At 51.9% G+C, this 20,375-nt stretch overlaps 1 protein-coding gene across 1 annotated transcript in view; it reads right to left on the reverse strand.

Moving 5' to 3' along the window:
- Positions 1-20,375, reverse strand: part of DYSF (dysferlin) — a 300,841-nt gene that overhangs the window by 157,748 nt on the left and 122,718 nt on the right. Inside the window, exons 23-24 of the mRNA XM_077816190.1 lie at positions 11,230-11,422; positions 5,328-5,483 (exon numbers count right to left, since the gene is read on the reverse strand). Coding sequence (XP_077672316.1) covers positions 5,328-5,483; positions 11,230-11,422 — 349 coding nt within the window. The remainder of the gene's footprint in view (positions 1-5,327; positions 5,484-11,229; positions 11,423-20,375) is intronic.

Raw genomic sequence — 20,375 nt, forward strand, 5'->3', positions numbered from 1 at the left:
CAGCTGGCTTATAGTCAGTTGCCTGATTGGCTCCACCTGTCAGCAGATCGGGTCTTAACTCCAGCAGCAGTTCAGTGGGTGCTCAAAGTACTTGCCTGCTGCCACACCTGCTTTACTCCAGGTAACCCAGTCCTGCCCTTCAGCTCTGATTCCTGACTTCGGCTCTGCCCTGGGCTCCTATTTCTGCTCCAACCACTGGGCACAACTGCCCCACATCCCGGTCTTTGCCATGCCCTGTGGGCACAACCAGGTCCCTACTCTCCAGACAGCAGTGGCAGCCTGCTCCTGAAAAACAGGCTGCTGCTTCAGCTTTTTGTGCCTGGGATCCTCAGCTCCCTCCGTCCTTCAGCTGGGATAGTGCCCACACTGAGCAGGGGGCTGCATGCACGGGGCGGAAGCTGCCTCCCCATGGCCCAAAGAGCTACTGGTAAAGGGGGCAGGCAAAGGGAAACTGAGGCAGAGAAAGGGGTGGGGGAGAGTGAGGCTGAGCAGCTGAAGAGTGACCATGGCAGGCAAGGGGCAGGATGAAGGGGGGGGTCCAAGAGCCAATGACAGTGCAGCAAATGCTGAGCGACAGGATGACGTCAAGAGGCCATGAAGTCCTTTCCGGCAGGCCCTGACTTCCCCGCTGCACCCTCTGGCCAGTGCTGGTTGCTCTGGGGACGGAGCCCCGAGGGTCTAGGGAGTCTGCCCCCTAAGAGCTCTCTGTGGTTGCAGCTCCCCTGTGGAGGGTCACTCTGGATTAGGGGGTAGGTAAGGTGAGCTGGAAGGCCCTGATTTTCCACCAGTGCCCACAGTCACACGATGAGCACATGTGATGGGTCCTAAAGTACCACCAGTGCCCCCTGCTCCCGTCTGCATGCCCTGGAGCTGGTCTGTGCCAAACGCCAGCCTCCCAGCAGACGGGGCTGTGGAGCAGCCCCGGTTCCATACCAGCTCAGAGCCCACAGGAATGGGAAGCAGCAGGCACAGGCTGCTACAGCCAAAGCGTGAGTCTGACACACGGGTACAGCTGCCTGAGAAGGCCCTGAGCCACTGCCAATGGGCCTGGAACCCTCTGCAACATCCCCAACATGCAAAGGGGACTGATGGACACAAGGGGGTGATGGCCCGAAGCACATTAACCACTACATGCATTGCCATGCTGGGAGGGCACAGATGCTGGCATCAAAGATTACAAGCTCCCCCCATGTGCCCAGCAGTCTGGACCAGCTAACACTGCCTTGGGTAATGATACAGCATGTGGACATGTGCTGAGGCCAAATTCTGTCCAGTGATGCTGGTGTAAATCCAAAGTGGCCCCACGGGAGCCAGGGACACCTCCAGAGGGACACCTGAGTAAATGAGAGCAAAATCTGGTCCCTTCTCTTTAAAAAGCTTCTAAACTGTGTAAGTAACTGCATAAGCTGGTACCTCTCACAGGTAAATGGATCTGCTCTGTGCTCTTTATGTAGACAGGGAAATACACAATAACGCTCATCACTCGTATCGCACCTGACAACATCAAATGGCTTCCCAACTGGCCAACCTTGTTGCGTGCCCTGCCACTAGAGGGTAACAGCCTACTACTGCAGCTAAGTAGTGGAGTTACTCCATCAGCACAAATGGTGGAGGTCTGTGCTTCAGGGCTCAAACCCTAATGAAGACTGGTTCTTTTTTTTGGGGGGGCGTTGTTACTATAACCAGGTGGGAAACAATTTTCCTGTCCCATGAGCATTTTCAAGATTTCAAAATCTTGCCTGTTTTGCATCGGGATGAAACCAAGACCTTTTGAATATTCTGGTGAAAAGCCAGAGACACACCTTCTGCAGAATAGTCAATACTATGGCCCCCACTGTGACTCAGGCAAAGCAAGGACTTGAACCCAGGTCTCCCATGTGAGCATTCTATCCACTAGACAACTGGCTACACTGAAGTGGAAAGTGCTCAGTAGCTCTCTCGCTCTCTCGTTTTCACTGACCCTTTCCTGTGAAAAGTTTTGGTGAATCGAGATACTTCCAACAAAAAACTATTCTGAAAAGCTCCAGACCAGATCTAGCTGTTCCATACCATTCCTCACAACACCCCTGTAAGCGAGGTAGGCAGGGGAAACTGAGGCAGAGCACAGTTAAGTGACTTGCCCCAGGTCCTGCAGCAAGCTAGGGATAGTACCCAGGTGTCCTGGCTTGCAGGTAAACCATGAGACAGGAGTCTTTTGGGCTGCTGACCTATTTTTACCCAGCAAAGAGCAGGAGAGAGGATGTGACTCTCTGCAGAGTGGTTGGTGCTGTTTATCTACGGGTAAGACGACCTTCAAGACTAAGACACTGAAAGCGGCCAACATATTTGAACAAAAATAGAAAAAATAAACAGTGAAATGTCTCGTTTGGTTTTTTTGCTCTCACTTGCTTTTTTTTTTTTTTTTTAAGTGATGCTAGTTTTCCATCCGTAGCTGAAGTTGAGAAAAAAACTAAATATTTTGGTTCTTCCTTTCCTGCCAGCTGTTTTTTAGAGCTGCAGCTCCCAAATGGGGAGGACTGGAGAGAAGACATTTCATTCGAGACACAAGAAGCTTTCTTTGGCAAGGGGATCATAACTTCAGTTCATTTGGGTAGCTGCGGGTTGGGAATTTAAAACTCCCTCAGCCAAATTCTGTCCTCGTTTACAACTGGGTAATCCCGCTGACTGCAGTGGGGTGGTGAAACAAGCCCAAAATGCTGGCCCTTGGTGGAAATCGGACCCAGAAGCTTCTGTGCTAAAAAGGACAGGCTTCTAGCACAGGAGCTACAAGAATGGTGTACTGGTAGCACTAGTCGGCGCTCATCCACTTTGTGAGCCAGCAGCTACAGGGGAACCTAACCCAGGCTGAACCAGGAGGTTATGCTTGAACAGAAGTAACCAAGGACAGAAATTGTGAGGAAGGGACTCTGGGTACATCTACACTGCAATAAAAGTACCCGTGGCTGCGAGTCTCAGGAAACAGACTAGCTGAGGCCTAGGGAAAGTTACAATTCTTCCCCCCTTACAGATGAGCTGAGGCAGAGAGAGATTAAGTATGTCCCTGTATCCCAGCAGGATCGAGGGACACCACAGTGCTGAGGAAGACAGATGGTCAGCTGGAGAATGTCTGTGCTTTGACCTAGTTGTTTGATCACCTCCTGTGTTACTCATAGACTTCAAAGCCAGAAGGGACCATCGGGATCATCCAGTCTGACCTCCTGCACGTCGCAGGCCACAGAACCTCACCCACTCACTCCGGTACTAGACCTCTAACCTCTGGCTGAGTCACTGACATCCTCCAATCAGGATCTAAAAGACTTCAAGTGGCAGAGAATCCACCACTGCCTCTACTTCAAACTAGCGAGTGACATCAAACCAGGTCCGGCTCACCGTGTCCAGTAGGTGTCGCACTCCCTCTCAAAGTAGCACCACGCTCACAAAGTTCTATGGCTGACTCCGCCCCCTGGGGAAAAGCCTTTGCAGGGAAAGAGGGAGACAGTGAAAACGCTGGTGTTGGGCACACAGATCACTGCCAACGGGCATTCTGGAGTGGGTTCTTCATGACGGCTCCCAGTACCTGCTGGGAGTGTGGAAGCAGGTTCGATTCCTGATGACAGCCAGTCCCCGGGAATCTTTACGCTGTCACTATGGCAGCTAGCCCTGTGGCTGCAGTGGAGGAGCACTGTACCAGGAGACATTTTCCCCTTGCGAGTATGAGCAGGAGCAGCTCCCCAGTGAACAGCAGATTCTTGCCAGCAAGTTTAAAAAGTATGGATTGGATGAATGGACTATAAGGTGGAGAGAAAGCTGGCTAGACTGTCGGGCTCAACGGGTAGTGATCAACATCTCGATGTCTAGTTGGCAGCCGGTATCAAGTGGAGTGCCCCAAGGGTCGGTCCTGGGGCCGGTTTTGTTCAACTTCTTTATTAATGATCTGGACGATGGGATGGATTGCACCTTCAGAAAGTTTGCAGATGACACTAAGCTGGGGGGAGAGGTAGATATGCTGGAGGGTAGGGACAGGGTCCAGAGTGACCTAGACAAATTGGAGGATTGGACCAAAAGAAATCGGATGAAGTTCAACAAGGACAAGTGCAGAGTCCTGCACTTAAGAAGGAAGAATCCCATGCACCGCTACAGGCTGGGGACCGAGTGGCGAGGCAGCAGTTCTGCAGAAAAGGACCTAGGGGTTACTGTGGACAAGAAGCTGGATATGAGTCAGCAGTGTGCCCTTGTTGCCAAGAAGGCTAAGGGCATATTCATAGGAGCATTGCCAGCAGATCAAGGGAAGTGATTATTCCCCTCTATTCAGCACTGGTGAGGCCACATCTGGAGTACTGCGTCCAGTTTTGAGCCCCCCACTACAGAAAGTATGTGGACAAATTGGAGAGAATCCAGCGGAGGGCAACGAAAATGATCAGGGGGCTGGGGCACATGTCTTACGAGGAGAGGCTGATAGAACTGGGCTTATTTAGTCTGCAGAAGAGAAGAGTGAGGGGGGATTTGATAGCTGCTTTCCACTACCTGAAGGGGGTTCCAAAGAGGATGGAGCTCGGCTATTCTCAGTGGTGGCAGATGACAGAACAAGGAGCAATGGTCTCAAGTTGCCGTCGGGGAGGTCTAGGTTGGATATTAGGAAAAATGATTTCACTAGGAGGGTGGTGAAGCACTGGAATGGGTTCCCTAGGGAGGTGGTGGAATCTCCATCCTTATTTAAGGCCCGGCTTGACAAAGCCCTGGCTGGGAGGATTTAGTTGGTGTTGGCCCTGTTTTGAGCAGGGTTAGATACCTCCTGAGGTCTCTTCCACCCGTAATCCTCTAGGATTCTACCCCCATGAAGCGGGTGTACTGCTGCAGTTGACGCTAACACCTCTACGTGCCTTTGGGAGGGGTGTGGAATCTGCCTCCTCCAGAAAGCTAATCATTTTTAGGATATTGTGTCCCAACATCAGAGGCCAAGTTCCATGTTCCCCATTTACAGATGGGGAAACTGAATCACAGAGGGGCGACGCAACTTATCCAAGCACACCCAGCAAGCCAGGATTAGACCCAGATCTCTTGACTCCCAGCTGACTACTGGGGGGCAAACACCACAATCGGGGGGGGGGGTTCCTCTGCACAGTTGGGGAGCAAAGACAAACACCAGAGCGTTCTCCCCTCCCCCTCAACTTGCAATCCCAAATAGGAGTGGAATCCAAACCCTAAACATCTGCTGTTTTTACAGGCACTGCTGGCTTTATTTTTTCCCTGTTTACAGATTTCCCTGCTGGGTTTTGTTGGTTATTTTTTAAGGGGAGAAAAATGTTATTAAAAACAAATATACTTTCAAAAAGAAAAACCCAACCTACTTTCAAAAATATCGTCTGAAGTTTCCCACAGTTCTTGCCACAGTAGTTGGCGCCGGTCCTGGAGAAAAGAACTTCATGGGCTGGCACCCGGGCGTAAGCCACGCGCTTGTCTCCTCGAAGCATCCAGATCACTATGTCTGGCAGGCTGTTCTGGGGCTGGAAAACACGGTGGCAGACAAATCGCATCTATTCAACCTCCCCAAATCAATACCATGAGTCAACAAAAATCCAGGCTGAAAAGTGAGACACGGAGGGGGATTAGTGGAATCTCAGCAGGTCTCACCACAGAGCAGGCAGCTCCGAGACAGCTGGCAGGGTCGCAGAAAGCAGAGACGGGAAAGACCCATCATTATTAATGTATTACAGTAATGCTTACGTGCCACAGTGGAGAACAGGGCCCCGTTATGCTAGGCATTATGTAAACACAGAGTCAGACAGTCTTCGCCCCAAAGAGCTTACTGTCAAAATAGACCAGATGGACAAAGGGTGGGAGGGGAAACTAAGGCACCAAACAGGGATGGGACTTGTCCAAGATCACACAGCAAGTTAAAATCAGGAACCCAACCCAAGTCTGAACGCTGGGCCCTACCCACTGGACCACCCTGCCCCACTGTTACGCAGCTAGACCCATTCCTGCCTTCTGTAGTTGCAGACCCTCAGAATCAGTTGCTGGTTTGTTGGGGGTGTTTTCCTGTGCTTGAATTTCCCTGTCCATGAAAGGGGTCAGGCTACTTGACCTCAGCAGGAAGGAGGGAGGAAGCCCCCTAGTCTCCAAAAGCCCTCACCCACAAGAGCATCAGGTGTGGTGTCAGCACGTTTACATGTGGGGGTAGTAGGTGGAACTCACAATACCAGCAAAAGGAGGAGGACACAGACCCAAAATTTAACACAGGGATAGGGGTGCAGGTCCCAGGGTCCAAACAAGGGATCCAGAAGGGGACACCACACAGAGGACCCCAGATAGTGCCCACTGCCCCGAGGAGGAGTCCAAGGAGCCAGTGGGTGTCGCCCAGAAAAACTCTGCCCCAGAGTCGCAGAGACACCACACACACTCCTTGCCGCTTCCTCCTCCTGGCCTGTGCTGAGGACGACGGCCCTGGAGGCTGAAGGCCGCTGGCTGTGACCACAGCAAAGACAGCCTGGCAAGGCAAGTGCATCCTGTGACGGGCTTCATCTCGGCAGTTTAGTCTCCATGGTTTAGTTGGCCTCTGCTGGTGGCGCCAACAAGGACACCATCTGCTGCCAAGTGCTGTGGGCACCTACCCACTGCCCATGGGAAAAATAGTGGGTGCTTAGCACCCACCAGCCACAGCTGTTTGGGGAGCTGCCGCCGATCAGCTGTTTGGCAGCTGGGGGAGGCACTTGGGTGAGGGTGGAGAGCAGGGAGCAGCAGGTGGGCGGGGCCTGGGGGTGGAGTGGAGAGGCCTTGGGGCGCAGCAGGGGTGGAGCACTCCCGGGGGTGTCACTCCTTTAGCTCAAGCGGTAGAGGTGTGAGCTTTCAGTGCCAAGGTCCTGGATTCACCCGCCGATGAAGACACACGGTGGGAAGGGTCATTACACTAGGATTCAGCGCATCAGCAAACGCTCAGCACATGCGTTACGTGTAGCTCCCAAGCCGGGGCTGGGTGTCTCAGATATGGAGCCTTCTGCCTGGCAGTCAAAGGTGAGGACCCAGCACAAGGTCAGAACTGATCACAAGCTGTTAGTTTCTCGTGGTTATTTGGTGGCCTTCTCCCAAGAACCACCATTGTGCCCGGCCCCCTTGCCGACAGACACAGCAGAGAAGGAAAGGACTGACTGGGACATGAACACGGAACCCCCCTGCACCCTGCAAGCATGAGCAAGGCCCACTAGCCTGGTTTGCGTAGCAAGCCTGCGTGATGTGTGTCCCAACCTTCTCTCGTGGCTGCTCCAGAAAGAGGATAACAGCCTACTGCTGCAGGCAGCTAATGGACTGTCTCCTTTGGCTTGGGCGGTAGCACGCTGTGCTTCGGTGCTGCCGGGCCAGGCCCCGCTGATGCCAGGGGGGAGGAGTTACACGGGCACCGGTGTCAGTGCCGTGTAGTTTCTGTGCATCACTAGAGGCCGTTCCGCGGGGCTGCCGTTTTGGCACCTTTCGTCAGCTCGACAATTTCAAGACAGAAGTAGCGCCTGTCCCATGGCCAGTCCTAACTCAGGAGCGCAGAAACCATGCTACCCCGCTATTCCCTTTCGGCCACTTGCCCATTCCCCGGCGAGCCCCAGCCTGCAGGACGATGCTAGAGAGTGTAACTCTCAAGGCTCGGGGGCAAATTTCAAGCCCACCCAAACACGGTGCATTTGAAATTGTAGCTTAGACGCTGAAGTTATCGGGTTCTGCTTAGGGGAAGGGAGAGGGGGACGGAGTGGGGATGAAGGGTGAATGCAGAGACACAGAGGCTGGGAATGAGGAAGCAAAGAGAAATCCAGTGCAGGAAACAGCAGCAGAACAGCCTGGACTATTATCCTCAGCACCAAGCGTCCTATTTGCTTCAGCAGACGCTCCCCCAGCGTCAGGGCATTTCTCCCTCCTGTCCGGCCGGTGGCTCCTCTGCAGCACGGCCCCTCCAGCCAAGAGGGGAGAGCCACAGCAGCCAGTGGGATGCCCGGCCCCAGCCAGCAGGAGGTAGGCAAGCAAGGGCAGCCGACTCCCTTCACTAATCTGGACTTCAGGACCAAATGTTCTATTTCAAAGCTGGGGCTGGCAGAGTCGCAAACCAGAAACCACTGCAGCTGCTGGCCCACATTCTGAAATGTGCCTCCCTCTTCCCTGAGAGAAAGTCTCTGACTCCACAATCACAGCAGCTGGCAAGGGCGCCAGGTACCTCCTGCGCTGACCTCAGTGCTAAAGCTCTGTTGGGGGATGAAAATAGCCTGTCCCCAAAGGGGAGCGAGGGACTTTAGATCCCATTAAAGGAGGGACACCACAAAACCCTTCCTGTGGCTCCAGTCCCAAGGCAGGGAGGCCAGCTCCTTCTCTTCTGTGTTTTCACTGCGGGTGGCTTTAAAGATCACAGAAACAGTCACTGGGCTGCAACATCGCCCCCCCCTGCAACTGCCTGACCAGGATCTTGGAACAACCAAAGAAGAGATGGATCTCCCTCCGCCAGAGAATCCAGCCCCGGGTTTTACATCATGCTGCTGGCTGGGCGTAGACTCTGGGGGCCAGCAGCACCCCATCTGGTACAAATCAACATTGCCACTAACTTCAGCGGAGCTATTTCCAGCCGCTGAGGTTCTAGCCCTGGGCATTTAAACCCAAATCACTCTCCCACTGAAATCAGTGGTAAAACTGCCTTGGCCATGGCTGTGGGGGGGTCTCACACCCTACAGGGATAAGCGCAGCCTAGGTTGAATGTAGAGGGAATTAATAAAGCTCCAAGTATGGCACTTTGCTACCAAATGTCATGGCTTTGTTTTAAGGAGCGCCCCATAACCCAGGACACCATCCCAGGAACCGCCAGGCCCAGTTTTCAAACACAGGCATTTTAAGGGGGCTTCCAAACTCCCGCCTTTGATGTCGGAGTTGGCAGTTGGGCCAGCAAATTCCCCTCGGTTTGAAAATCAGGCCTTAGAAAGCTTTGATGGCTTGGAAACCAGAGGCTGCACCCCAAATTAACAGGCTAGACTCTGGATGTTCTAAATCCTGCCATTTAAGGTATAAAGCCAAGACTGACCGCCAGCCTAGATCCAAACACCGCCCAGATTTCAGGGAGTCAGGGTCCAAACAGGGGGGCTGGGCCCTACCTTGGATAATGGGCTGAACCCAAACCTCCAGATTCCCCAGCACCCCTGAACTTTAGGAACATTTGGATCCAGATCTGGATGCCCTTCACTCACTCCAACCCCCCTCTAGAACAGAGTGTGGCAGACAGGAGCCAAACCAATTGCTACCGAAGCTGATGGATAAAATTCACCCCTGTGCAGCAGGTCAGTCGAAGGCCTATGGACTCCATATATCAAGAACTTAGGTGGGATGCACAGGCCCTTGCACTGATGTTCTGCACAGCAGCGACCTTCACCCTATGGGAAGCCAGCAGGCTTAAAAGCAAACCTGACCGGGGTGACATCGTCTGTATTGTGTATTTCTTCTGAGGTTAGAAACCCAGCCAGCCAGTGCCTTTAATGAAACCCCCAAGAAAACTGTTGTGGAGATCAGAGAGTGCCGATGTAAGTTTTCAGTATAGACCAGCCCTTACTCTGGCATAGCTATAGCATTTTAAATTCACTCCCTACCTTATTCCAGAATACCTTCCATGGACAGACAAGTCCTTAGCCCTCCAGAGCCAGCTCAGGTATGGGAGGGTGAGCTAGACATCTCCTCTGGCTTGTGCATCAGCAACAGAATTGCTTACTAGGATCCCCCCAGGCTTTCTCTGCGCTTAAAAGTTTGTCCCTTTAATTCTTTAACGGCATAATTAAAGCAGAACTGCAAGGCTAGCATGGATGCAGTTATACCAGCATGACAGGCAGTTACATCAGCATACCGTATTCCAATTCAGTGAAGTGAAATAAGTTATACAGGTATAAAGCACCTTATACCGGCATAAGTGTATCTACACCAGGCAGGCTTGGCTGGCATAACCACACAGGCAAAAATCACCCCCCTTACTGTCACAGTTATACCGGTAAACGTTTTAAAGTGTAGTGACAGCTCTGCAAACCCTCTGAAGGAAGTGAACTGCACAGGGGTTACCGAAGGAAGAATCTGTCCTGGAGCGCCCTTGCTACTCGAGATGATGAGGTGTGGAATGGAAAGGACCCAGTTTGGTCCTCAGATCCAAGGGAGAGTCTGCATGGATGGGTGAAGGGTTACCCCATCCTGGAGCAACCACTTGAATGGGCACAGGTGCCCAATGCAGTTTTGATCTGCTTTTAGTTAAGGACCAGCTGCTAATAGGTGGCTGCTTTTCACTGGTCCGGAATGAGCGCTTAGGCAGGTTTTGCTGTACAGGATAATGCCCAGATACTGAAAGGAATTTAAGTGCTTAACGCCCTTAGGCACCTAATGGGCTTTGATAATCTGGGCCAATATCAACATTCGCTTCAACTAGAGAAGAGTTTATTGTACCTGGAAGCTCCTGGCAATAGTTGAGCAGTCACAAAGTCCTAAACTATCTCATTTCTAATGACGCAAACAGCCTACTGCTTGAAGGTTTGGGTGGGGATTATTAATTTCCAGATCATCGTCTGTTCCCCTGGTGGGTAGGTAACCTGCTGAGTCTCAAAGAGTACAATTCCTAGCGTGCATCAGTTTGGGAAAGTTCTAATGGTAAATTTGCTAAGAGGACACTCTGGAAAATTAATCCAAATTAACTAAAGGTGTCGATGTAAAGTGGATTACATAAACCACATTAAACTCTGATGCGGATGTTCATTCAGAATGAATGTGGCCTTAATTCGATTTAACTTCATTTGCTTCCAAAGTGAATATAACTAAAGCGAGTTAAGGCCATGTTAATTCTCAATGAGAGCATCCACACAGGGTTTTAATGGGGTTTAACTAATCCACTTCAACCATTCATTTAGATTAAGGCCTGAGCTATGCTAGAAAATTAGGTCAGCATAACTACGTTGCTCAGAGGTGTTAAAAAATCCTAAATCCCTTTGTAGGTGTGAGGTCGATGGAAGAATTCTTCCATCAACCTAGCTACCACCTCTCAGGGGGTGGGCAGTGTCTACTCTGAAACATTGCCCTGGTGTAGTGGCTCAGCTGTAATGTTTTAAGTGTAGACACCCCCACCGGTCCCTATGTAGGCAAATCCTAAGGAGTTGCTCCCGGTTAGGATGGCTTACCTCAAACAAGCCTGTAATAGCACCAAGATGGGCTGGGTGGGAAAGATAAAGAGCCATCAGGGCAAAAGCAATTCACCCCCACTTTTACCTCCTCTGCCATGGCTTTTAGTCTCAAGAGCCAGTCCTCAGCCTGGTCCAGCACTGTCTGGAGGTCAGAATCCTCATGCTTCAGGTTCAGAGCTGCCTGGACAATCTGGTTCAGGTTGGTGCTGCGGAATTTGTACATGTACTGATCCAGATGGGTGCTGGCTGTCTTGTTGCTGACATCAACGAGCGGCTGGCTGCAGATGGGGGGTGGGAGAAAGGAGCACAGAGAAACAGGCCAATGTTAGCTGTGCATTGCAAAGCAACGGCTTTACTGGGGACTTTCTTTTTATGAGCAAGTTTATGCAAAAATAACAAGCCACCAAAGAGATATTTGGTGACTGAACAAGCGCCAGGAGCAAGGAAGGTTCAAACCACACTTACAGCCCTGAGACACTATTGCAATGAGTTCCAAAAAGGAGTTGTAACTGAGCTTCGTGCATCACTACACACACACACACACACACACATAAATTGGCTCAACCTGCAAGATAAATATTCCAGAAGCTCCACAGCATCTTCATTGTGCTAAGCTGTTTAAGAGTTTTCATGTTAAAACTCAATGATTTATGAGCTACCCTTATAGACATATTAAAGAACAAAAGTCCAACTGAAACAGAATGCGATCTGGATTCAATTCCCAACCCTTCCAGAGTGACGCTGAGCAAATCCCTTAACCTTGCTGTACTTTTTCTTCCCCATCTATAAAATGAGAAGGCAGACAGACAGACTGACTGATAGTCTATTATCTCTCTCACAGTCTTCTCAGGCTTAGTAAATCTTGCAGCAAGATGTTGTTTAAAAATAATTCCCATAATATGTGCAAATTGTGGGGCTGATAATGTCTCCGTCTAGTGGCTCTGCCACATATAGGCTAATTGCCTCCTTCCACTACAAATTACAAGTTCGTTTTTCCAGTTCAAATGGTAGAGGTCTATGATTCTGGCATTGAAAGTCATGGGCTCTATTCCCACTGACAAACTGTCCTGGATGTGGAGACTGGGAAAATGTCTGATTTATTTTTACAAAAGGATATGTGTGACTCACTTTCCCTTCTCACCTTGCTGGGCATGAAGGGATTACCTTCTTTCTTGAAACATGAGAAGCAATGCAGTGACTGCAGAGAAGTCACTAAGCATGAATGAACCATCAGAAAGTAAATGTCACTAAGAGGTAATTACTGCAAATCCCTACACCCATGTTTTCAACCTTTTTTCTTTTCTGTAAAATTTGAATGAAGGTGTGGACCTCTTTGGAAATCTTAGACATAGTCTGCAGACACCCAGGGGTCCACAGACCACAGGTTGAAAATCACTGCCCTAGACAGATAAGCAGGTTTGCGGAAGTACCACCCCCTGGGGCGGAATGGCATAGACTGTTTTTGACAACATTCAAGCGGCCCAGCAGACAAGGAACAGAGAAATACATAAAGTGGGAGGACAGCTAGAGAGGAAGGGTCACTCAAACTGGATCTAAGAACTCACACGAGATGGTAACCAACAGGAACAAAGTTACTAGAAGGGTCTGAAGGGCTTTGAGACCTACCAGCTCTTGTGCACCATGGGTGACACCTGGGGAGCTGGGCATACATATAAGCGGTTTGTTGTTGTCAAGATCAGCTTCCTCTGTAATGCTTTTGGTTCTGAATAAATACTTTGCTTTATGAAGGCTGGCTGGTCTCCAGTAAATCCTGCCCATTGCCGCAAGGAGATCACAGGACGGCAATTGCTGAGCTAAACTCGGACTTACTAAGGTGATCACAGTGAATGGAAGGAGAAATTGCAGCCTAAATCTCTGGTCTGGAGGGAAAGGAACAAATTCCCACCCCAAAAAAGATGACAGCTTGAGGCTTGAGATCTAAGGGCGTGCCATGAAAGAGACCATGAAGATGGCAGAGGGATAGTTAAGCCTGAAACCGTGACAACAGGGCCATCAGAACTGTATCCCTAACTAAAGTCATGGCCCCAATAAATTCATTGCTTGCGCCAGAATTTCCGTTTTCATTGTAAAAATATAATTCCAGTTCTTGCCCAGATGGTTGCAGAGATAACCTCACAGAGGTGAGCCAAGGTTCAGCCAATGCAGGGCTTCCTGCCTGAGTTCACACAGTCTGAAACATCTCTGAGAGGTGTGAACTGCCCCAGTAATCTCAACCGGGGCCGTGTGGACTCCATGATTCTGCAGCCATAGTGTTTAAGATCTCATCTGAAAAAACTACAACACTGCAAACTGCATAGGATTCAATCATCTGCCCAAGATAGATAAGTGGGGCAGGAGTAACCACTTGAGAGTAAGCAGTTGAAGTCTGCCATACATTTTGTTAAGAGAGCCTTCACCCTGTACCTAGTCCTGGGTGGTTGCTGTATGAACTATCCTTGAGAAATTGTTCCAATGGCTAATTTCCCTCACTGTTAAAAATGTACAACTTCTTTCCCATCTCAATTTGTCTCCCTTCAACTTCCAGCTATTGGATCATGTTATACCTTTCTCTGCCAGACTGAAGTGCCTATTATCAAATTTCTGGTCCCTATGTAGATACTTATAGGCTGTGATCAAGTCACCCCCTTAAATTTCTCTATAGCTCCTTGAGTCTATCGCTATAAGGCAGGTGTTCTAATTCTTTAATCATTTTCGTGGCTCTTCTCTGAACCCTCTCCAATTTATCAACATCCTTCTTGAATTGTGGAAAACAGCAGAGGTTACAGCAGAGCCAAATACAGAGGTAAAGTAACCTCCCAAGGGATAGACATACAGCTAATCCAGAAGCACTGGGCTCCTCACAGGGATGCTCAATACCTCTTACCAACCATGGTGGATGCTGATGGTAGAACCATTAGCAATCACTTTAGGAGAGACTGTGAACTAAAATAAATGGCTTTCTGCAAGTAGACAACAGATAGCCTGAAAGACAGTGTAGTGCAGTGGCTGGGGAACTAGGCTAACATTCAGGAAACTGAGGCACAGAGCGGGGAAGGGACTTGACCATTGACTTGCTGGGTGAATTTGGACAAGTCATTTCCTCTCCCACCTTTTGTCTGATTAAAGTGTAAGCTCTTTGGGGCCAGGACTGTCTCTCACTATGGTTGTATAGTACCTATTGCAATGGGGGCTCGATCTCACTGCTACCATAGTACAGATAATAAAGGCATTTGACAAACATCCCTCCCAGCCAATGTTCTTGTCAGATAGGAATTATAATCACCATTTTACAGATGGGAAAACTATGTCCCAGGCCGGTGCAATTCGTTGCTCAGTCTCATACAGAAAGCGGCCGAGCCACGAACAGAACCCAGGAGCCCTGCTAGCTTCCCCCACCACTCTCTCTATAATGGAATATAATAGCTTTGAGACATGAAAGAATGGCAATAACACAGATCAGTGGTTCTCAATCAGGGGTAAGCATACCCCTGGGGGCAGGCAGAGCTCTTCCAGGGGGTACATCAGCTCATCTAGATATTTTCCTAATTTTACAACAGGCTACATAAAAAGGCACTAGCAAAGTCAGAACAAACTAAAATTTCTTATGACTTGTTTTATACTGCTCTATATACTATATGCTGAAAGGTAAGTACAATATTTATATTCCAATCATTTTATTTTATAATTATATGGTAAAACTGACAACGTCAGCAATTTTTCAGTAATAGTGTGCAGCCACTCCCATTTGACACCATCAAACTAGGCCTGAATAAAGACTGGAAGTGGCTGGGTCACTACAAAAAATAATTTTCCCTCTGTTCATATTCACCCCTTCTTGTCAACTGTTGGGAATGGGCCACACATCCACCCTAATTGAATTGGCCTCGTTAGCACTGACCCCCCACTCAGTAACACAACTCCCATCTTTTCATGTGCTGTGTATTTATACCTGCCTATTGTGTATTCCACTCCATGCATCTGATGAAGTGGGTTCTAGCCCACAAAAGCTTATGCCCAAATAAATGTGTTAGTCTCTAAGGTGCCACAAGGACTCCCCTTTGTTTTTGCTGATACAGATTAACACGGCTACCCCTCTCAAAGCTGAAGCAAAAAAGGCATTAACTCCAGCCATGGCTGTGTTTTCTGTCATTGTCTTTCCCTCCTCATTGAATAATAGGCTTGCCCTGTCTGTGGTCTTCCTCTTCCGTCTCATGTATTTGTAAAATGTTTTCTTTTTACCGTTTATATCCCTAATTTGTTTAAACTTGTTTTGCCTTCACCTTACTAATTTTGTCTCTACAGGCTTCTGTTGTTGTTTTTTATATCTTCATCCTTCATAATTTGTTTCCAATTTTTATAGGACTCTTTTTTGAGTTTCAGGTCATTGAAGATCTCCTGGTTAACCGGGGTGGTCTCTTACCATACTCCTCTCATAGAATATAGAATATCAGGGTTGGAAGGGACTTCAGGAGGTCATCTAGTCCAACCCCCTGCTCAAAGCAGGACCAATCCCCAACTAAATCTTCTCAGCCAGGGCTTTGTCAAGCCTGACCTTAAAAACCTCAAAGGAAAGAGATTCCACTACCTCCCTAGGTAACCCATTCCAGTGCTTCACCACCCTCCTACTGAAAAAGATTTTCCTAATATCCAACCTAAACCTCCCCCACTGCAACTTGAGACCTTTGCTCCTTGTTCTGTCACCTGCTACCACTGAGAACAGTCTAGAGCCATCCTCTTTGGAACCCCCTTTCAGGCAGTTGAAAGCAGCTATCAAATCCCCCCTCACTCTTCTCTTCTGAAGACTAAAAAATCCCAGTTCCTTCAGCCTCTCCTCATAAGTCATGTGTTCCAGTCCCCTAACCATTTTCGTTGCCCTCCGCTGGACGCTTTCCAATTTTTTCACATCCTTCTTGTAGTGTGGGGCCCAAAACTGGACACAGTACTCCAGATGAGGCCTCACCAATGTCAAATAGAGGGGAACGATCACGTCCCTCGATCTGCTGGCAATGCCCCTACTTATACAGCCCAAAATGCCATTGGCCTTCTTGGCAACAAGGGCACGCTGCTGACTCATATCCAGCTTCTCGTCCACTGTAATCCCTAGGTCCTTTTCTGCAGAATGGCTGCCGAGCCATTCGGTCCCTAGTCTGTAGCGGTGCATGGGATTCTTCCGTCCTTAGTGCAGGACTCTGCACTTGTCCTTGTTGAACCTCATCAGATTTCTTTTGGCCCAATCCTCTAATTTGTCTAGGTCCCTCTGCATCCTATCCCTACCCTCCAGCGTATCTACCTCTCCTCCCCTATCACAGTGGGATAGTTTGTTCTTGTGCCCTTAATAATGTCTCTGTCAAAAACTGCCAACAAGTCTGAACTCTTTTTTTCCCCCAGGACTTACTTCTCATTGGGGGAAATCTTACCTACCAGCTCCCCCTCTGATTGGCTGCCTTTCCCATGGCCCCGCCTCCTAGGGAAGAGAAGCTAATCCGAAATGCTGCAGAAGCAGGCAGAGCTCTCCCTGCTCCTCTTGGAGGGGGCGGGGGGAGCAGAGACCCCAGCAGCTGAAAGACCCTCCTTTCCCTTCCTCCCTGTGAGCAATAGGACACCCCTTGCTTCTCCTCCTCACACTGCAGCACCTGGCTGGGGGCCAGGAGGGATGGGGACCTGCCCCGGCAGGCCTGGAAAAGGGAGGGGACCCACTGCAGCCCCCCAGATCTGGGAGAGGGCGATGAAGAACTATGAGCTGCAGGAGGCCAGGGGGCAGGTTGAGGGCAGGGGAATGGGCAGAGCACCTGCAAGCAGAGGCCAGAAACACCAATACATACATTTGGGAGTGCTAGTAACAGTAATTGACTCACACACATGTGCGGGGGAGAGGGCAGGGAGTGAAAAGTTCAAACATCAAAAGACTGAACAAAACTACAATATCGTCTTTTTAAAAAACAAATCTCATGATTTTGGTCCAATCTCCTGGTTTGGGGTCTGTCTCAGGGTGTTTGAACCATCGGGGTTGGCCAGGCTGCTACAGGGAGACTGTCTCTTTAACATGCAGGAGGCTACGAGTCCCAGTGGCCACTGGGTACAGGGTATATGATGGGACTGGTGGCCACAGGAGGTGGGGGGGCAGAGCACTGGGGCTGCAGTGAATGGGGAAGGTCCCATTTCTCCCTCTTTTGCCCAGCTGCAGCTCATAAGCCCCTTTTTTTCCTGGCCCAGTGGGTGGCTGGCCCTGTTTTATCTCCAATTAGCCACCTGGTCAATCCCAGTTCCAACCCGCCACCAGGTCAACCCAGGGAATGAGGCAGAAATTTTCTAAGTCCCCACCCAGCCACCAAGTCAACCCCAGCTCCGACCAGCCACCAGGTCAACCCCAGGGAAAAAGTCTGGAAAGTTTGTCATCCCAAACCAGCCACCAGGTCAACCCCCCCAGAGAATAAGAGCTGTCGGACCCCACCTCCCTGGCGGTGGGGAGCAGCAGTTTTCGCTCAGGTCCGTTGCCCAGGGCGGACCAGGCCCGAGAGTAGAGCGAAGGAGGGAGTTCCCCTAACTGGCTCCAGCGAAATCTGGGGGCGCGCCCTCCGCTGGCAGCACAGTTGAGACCCGTCACGTTACAACTGCTGGTCATGATACTCCGGCGGGTGGACCGACGGCTCCACCATGGCCATGAGTCACCCCTCTAAGGCCCTGACGGGCGCTGTCGCAAGGATCACGTCGCAGGGACCGGAATGTCAGCACATGGGCCCTGCACTCCAACACACGCGCACGTGCATTGCGTTCTTCTCTATAGCCAACACGCAGGCTGCCGGGAGCCTACGTGCCATTGACTGAGTCTGACCCCGCGAGACCGAGGCCCCGCAGGACAGGCCCAGCAACCCCACGCTGCATCCATGGTGGAGAAACCCCGGAGGTGTTTCCCCGACCACCTGTCCCTGCGGGAGGTTCCAGGTGGCCCTGAGCTGGTCAGCTCGGTACAGGAGTGAGGAAGGGGGGGGAAGGGGAGGTGGACGAGGAGCACTCTCGGGCCCAGAAGTAGCTCCATCCCCTTCCTCACACCAAGCTCAGCTAGCCCGGGACGCCGAGCCTGTCCCTGCACTGACCAGCTCGACAGCATCATGACAAGAACCCGCAGGCACCCGCACAAATGAGCCAGGTGAAAAAGGGCAGCCGCTGCCGGCCCCGGGAGAAGCGGCTTCTGAGCCCCGCCCTGTGGATGCTGTAGCTGGGTAAGAGAGGCAGGATCGACCCCTTCGGGAGAACCACCTTCCCCCTTCACCGCAGCCCGGGTACTCCGCCCCCGACCCCCAGTGGCCACCAGTCTGTATGGGGGCACAGGCTGGCAGGGGGGTGGCGGGAGAAGGTTCGGGAGGAGCGGGGCGCTGTTTGTATGGGGGCACAGGCTGGCAGTTAAGGAGGTACTGGCGGAAGGTTCTGAAAGAGTGGGGCGCTGTCTGTTTGGGGGAACAGGCTGGCAGTTAGGGAGGTGGGGGAAGGTTCTGGAGGAGGGGGGTGCTGTTTTATGGGGGCACAGGCTGGCAGGGAGGTACTGACGGAAGGTTCTGAAAGAGCGGGGCACTGTCTGTATGGGGGCACAGGCTGGCAGTAAGGGAAGTACCGGGGGAAGGTTCGGGAGGAGCGGGGTGCTGTTTGTATGGGGCACAGGCTGGCAGTTAGGGAGGTGGGGGGGAGGTTCTGGAGGAGCAGGGCGCTGTCTGCATGAGGGCAGAGGCTGGAAGTTAGGGAGGTGGGGGGAAGGTTCTGGAAGAGCGGGGCGCTGTCTGCATGGGGGCAGAGGCTGGCACTTAGGGAGGTGGGGGGAAGGTTCTGGAGGAGGGGGGTGCTCTTTTATGGGGGCACAGGCTGGCAGGGAGTTACAGACAGAAGGTTCTGGAAGAGTGGGGTGCTGTCTATATGGGGGCACAGGCTGGCAGTTAGGGAGGGGGCGGGGGAAGGTTGGGGAGGAGCGGGGCGCTGTCTATATGGGGGCACAGGCTGGCAGTTAGGGAGGAGGCGGGGGAAGGTTTGGGAGGAGCGGGGCGCTGTCTGTATGGGGGCAGAGGCTGGCAGTAAGGGAAGTACCGGGGGAAGGTTCGGGAGGAGCGGGGTGCTGTTTGTATGGGGCACAGGCTGGCAGTTAGGGAGGTGGGGGGGAGGTTCTGGAGCAGCGGGGCGCTGTCTGCATGAGGGCAGAGGCTGGAAGTTAGGGGTCTGGGGTGAAGGTTCTGGAAGAGCAGGGCGCTGTCTGCATGGGGGCAGAGGCTGGCACTTAGGGAGGTGGGGGGAAGGTTCTGGAGGAGGGGGGTGCTGTTTTATGGGGGCACAGGCTGGCAGGGAGTTACAGACAGAAGGTTCTGGAAGAGTGGGGCGCTGTCTATATGGGGGCACAGGCTGGAAGTTAGGGGTCTGGGGGGAAGGTTCTGGAAGAGCGGGGTGCTGTCTGCATGGGGGCAGAGGCTGGCAGCTAGGGAGGTGGGGGGAGGTTCTGGAAGAGAGGGGCGCTGTCTGTATGCGGGGACAGGCTGGCAGTTAGGGAGGTGGGGGGAAGGTTCTGGAGGAGGGGGGTGCTGTTTTATGGGGGCACAGGCTGGCAGGGAGGTACGGACGGAAGGTTCTGGAGGAGCGGGGCGCTGTCTATATGGGGGCACAGGCTGGAAGTTAGGGGTCTGGGGGGAAGGTTCTGGAAGAGTGGGGCGCTGTCTGCATGGGGTCAGAGGCTGGCAGTAAGGGAGGTACCGGGGGAAGGTTTGGGAGGAGCGGGGCGCTGTCTGTGTGGGGGCACAGGCTGGCAGGGAGGTATTGGCGGAAGATTCTGGAAGAGTGGGGCGCTGTCTGTATGGGGGCACAGGCTGGCAGTTAGGGAGGGGGCGGGGGAAGGTTCGGGAGGAGCGGGGCGCTGTCTGTATGGGGGCACAGGCTGGCAGTTAGGGAGGGGGCGGGGGAAGGTTTGGGAGGAGCGGGGCGCTGTCTGTGTGGGGGCACAGGCTGGCAGTTAGGGAGGGGGCGGGGGAAGGTTCGGGAGGAGCGGGGCGCTGTCTGTGTGGGGGCACAGGCTGGCAGGGAGGTATTGGCGGAAGATTCTGGAAGAGTGGGGCGCTGTCTGTATGGGGGCACAGGCTGGCAGTTAGGGAGGGGGCGGGGGAAGGTTTGGGAGGAGGGGGGTGCTGTCGGTATGGGGGCACAGGCTGGCAGTTAGGGAGGGGGCGGGGGAAGGTTCGGGAGGAGCGGGGTGCTGTCTGT

This window comes from Eretmochelys imbricata, chromosome 4 (genome assembly GCF_965152235.1).
Source record: "Eretmochelys imbricata isolate rEreImb1 chromosome 4, rEreImb1.hap1, whole genome shotgun sequence".
NCBI classification, from domain to species: domain Eukaryota; kingdom Metazoa; phylum Chordata; order Testudines; family Cheloniidae; genus Eretmochelys; species Eretmochelys imbricata.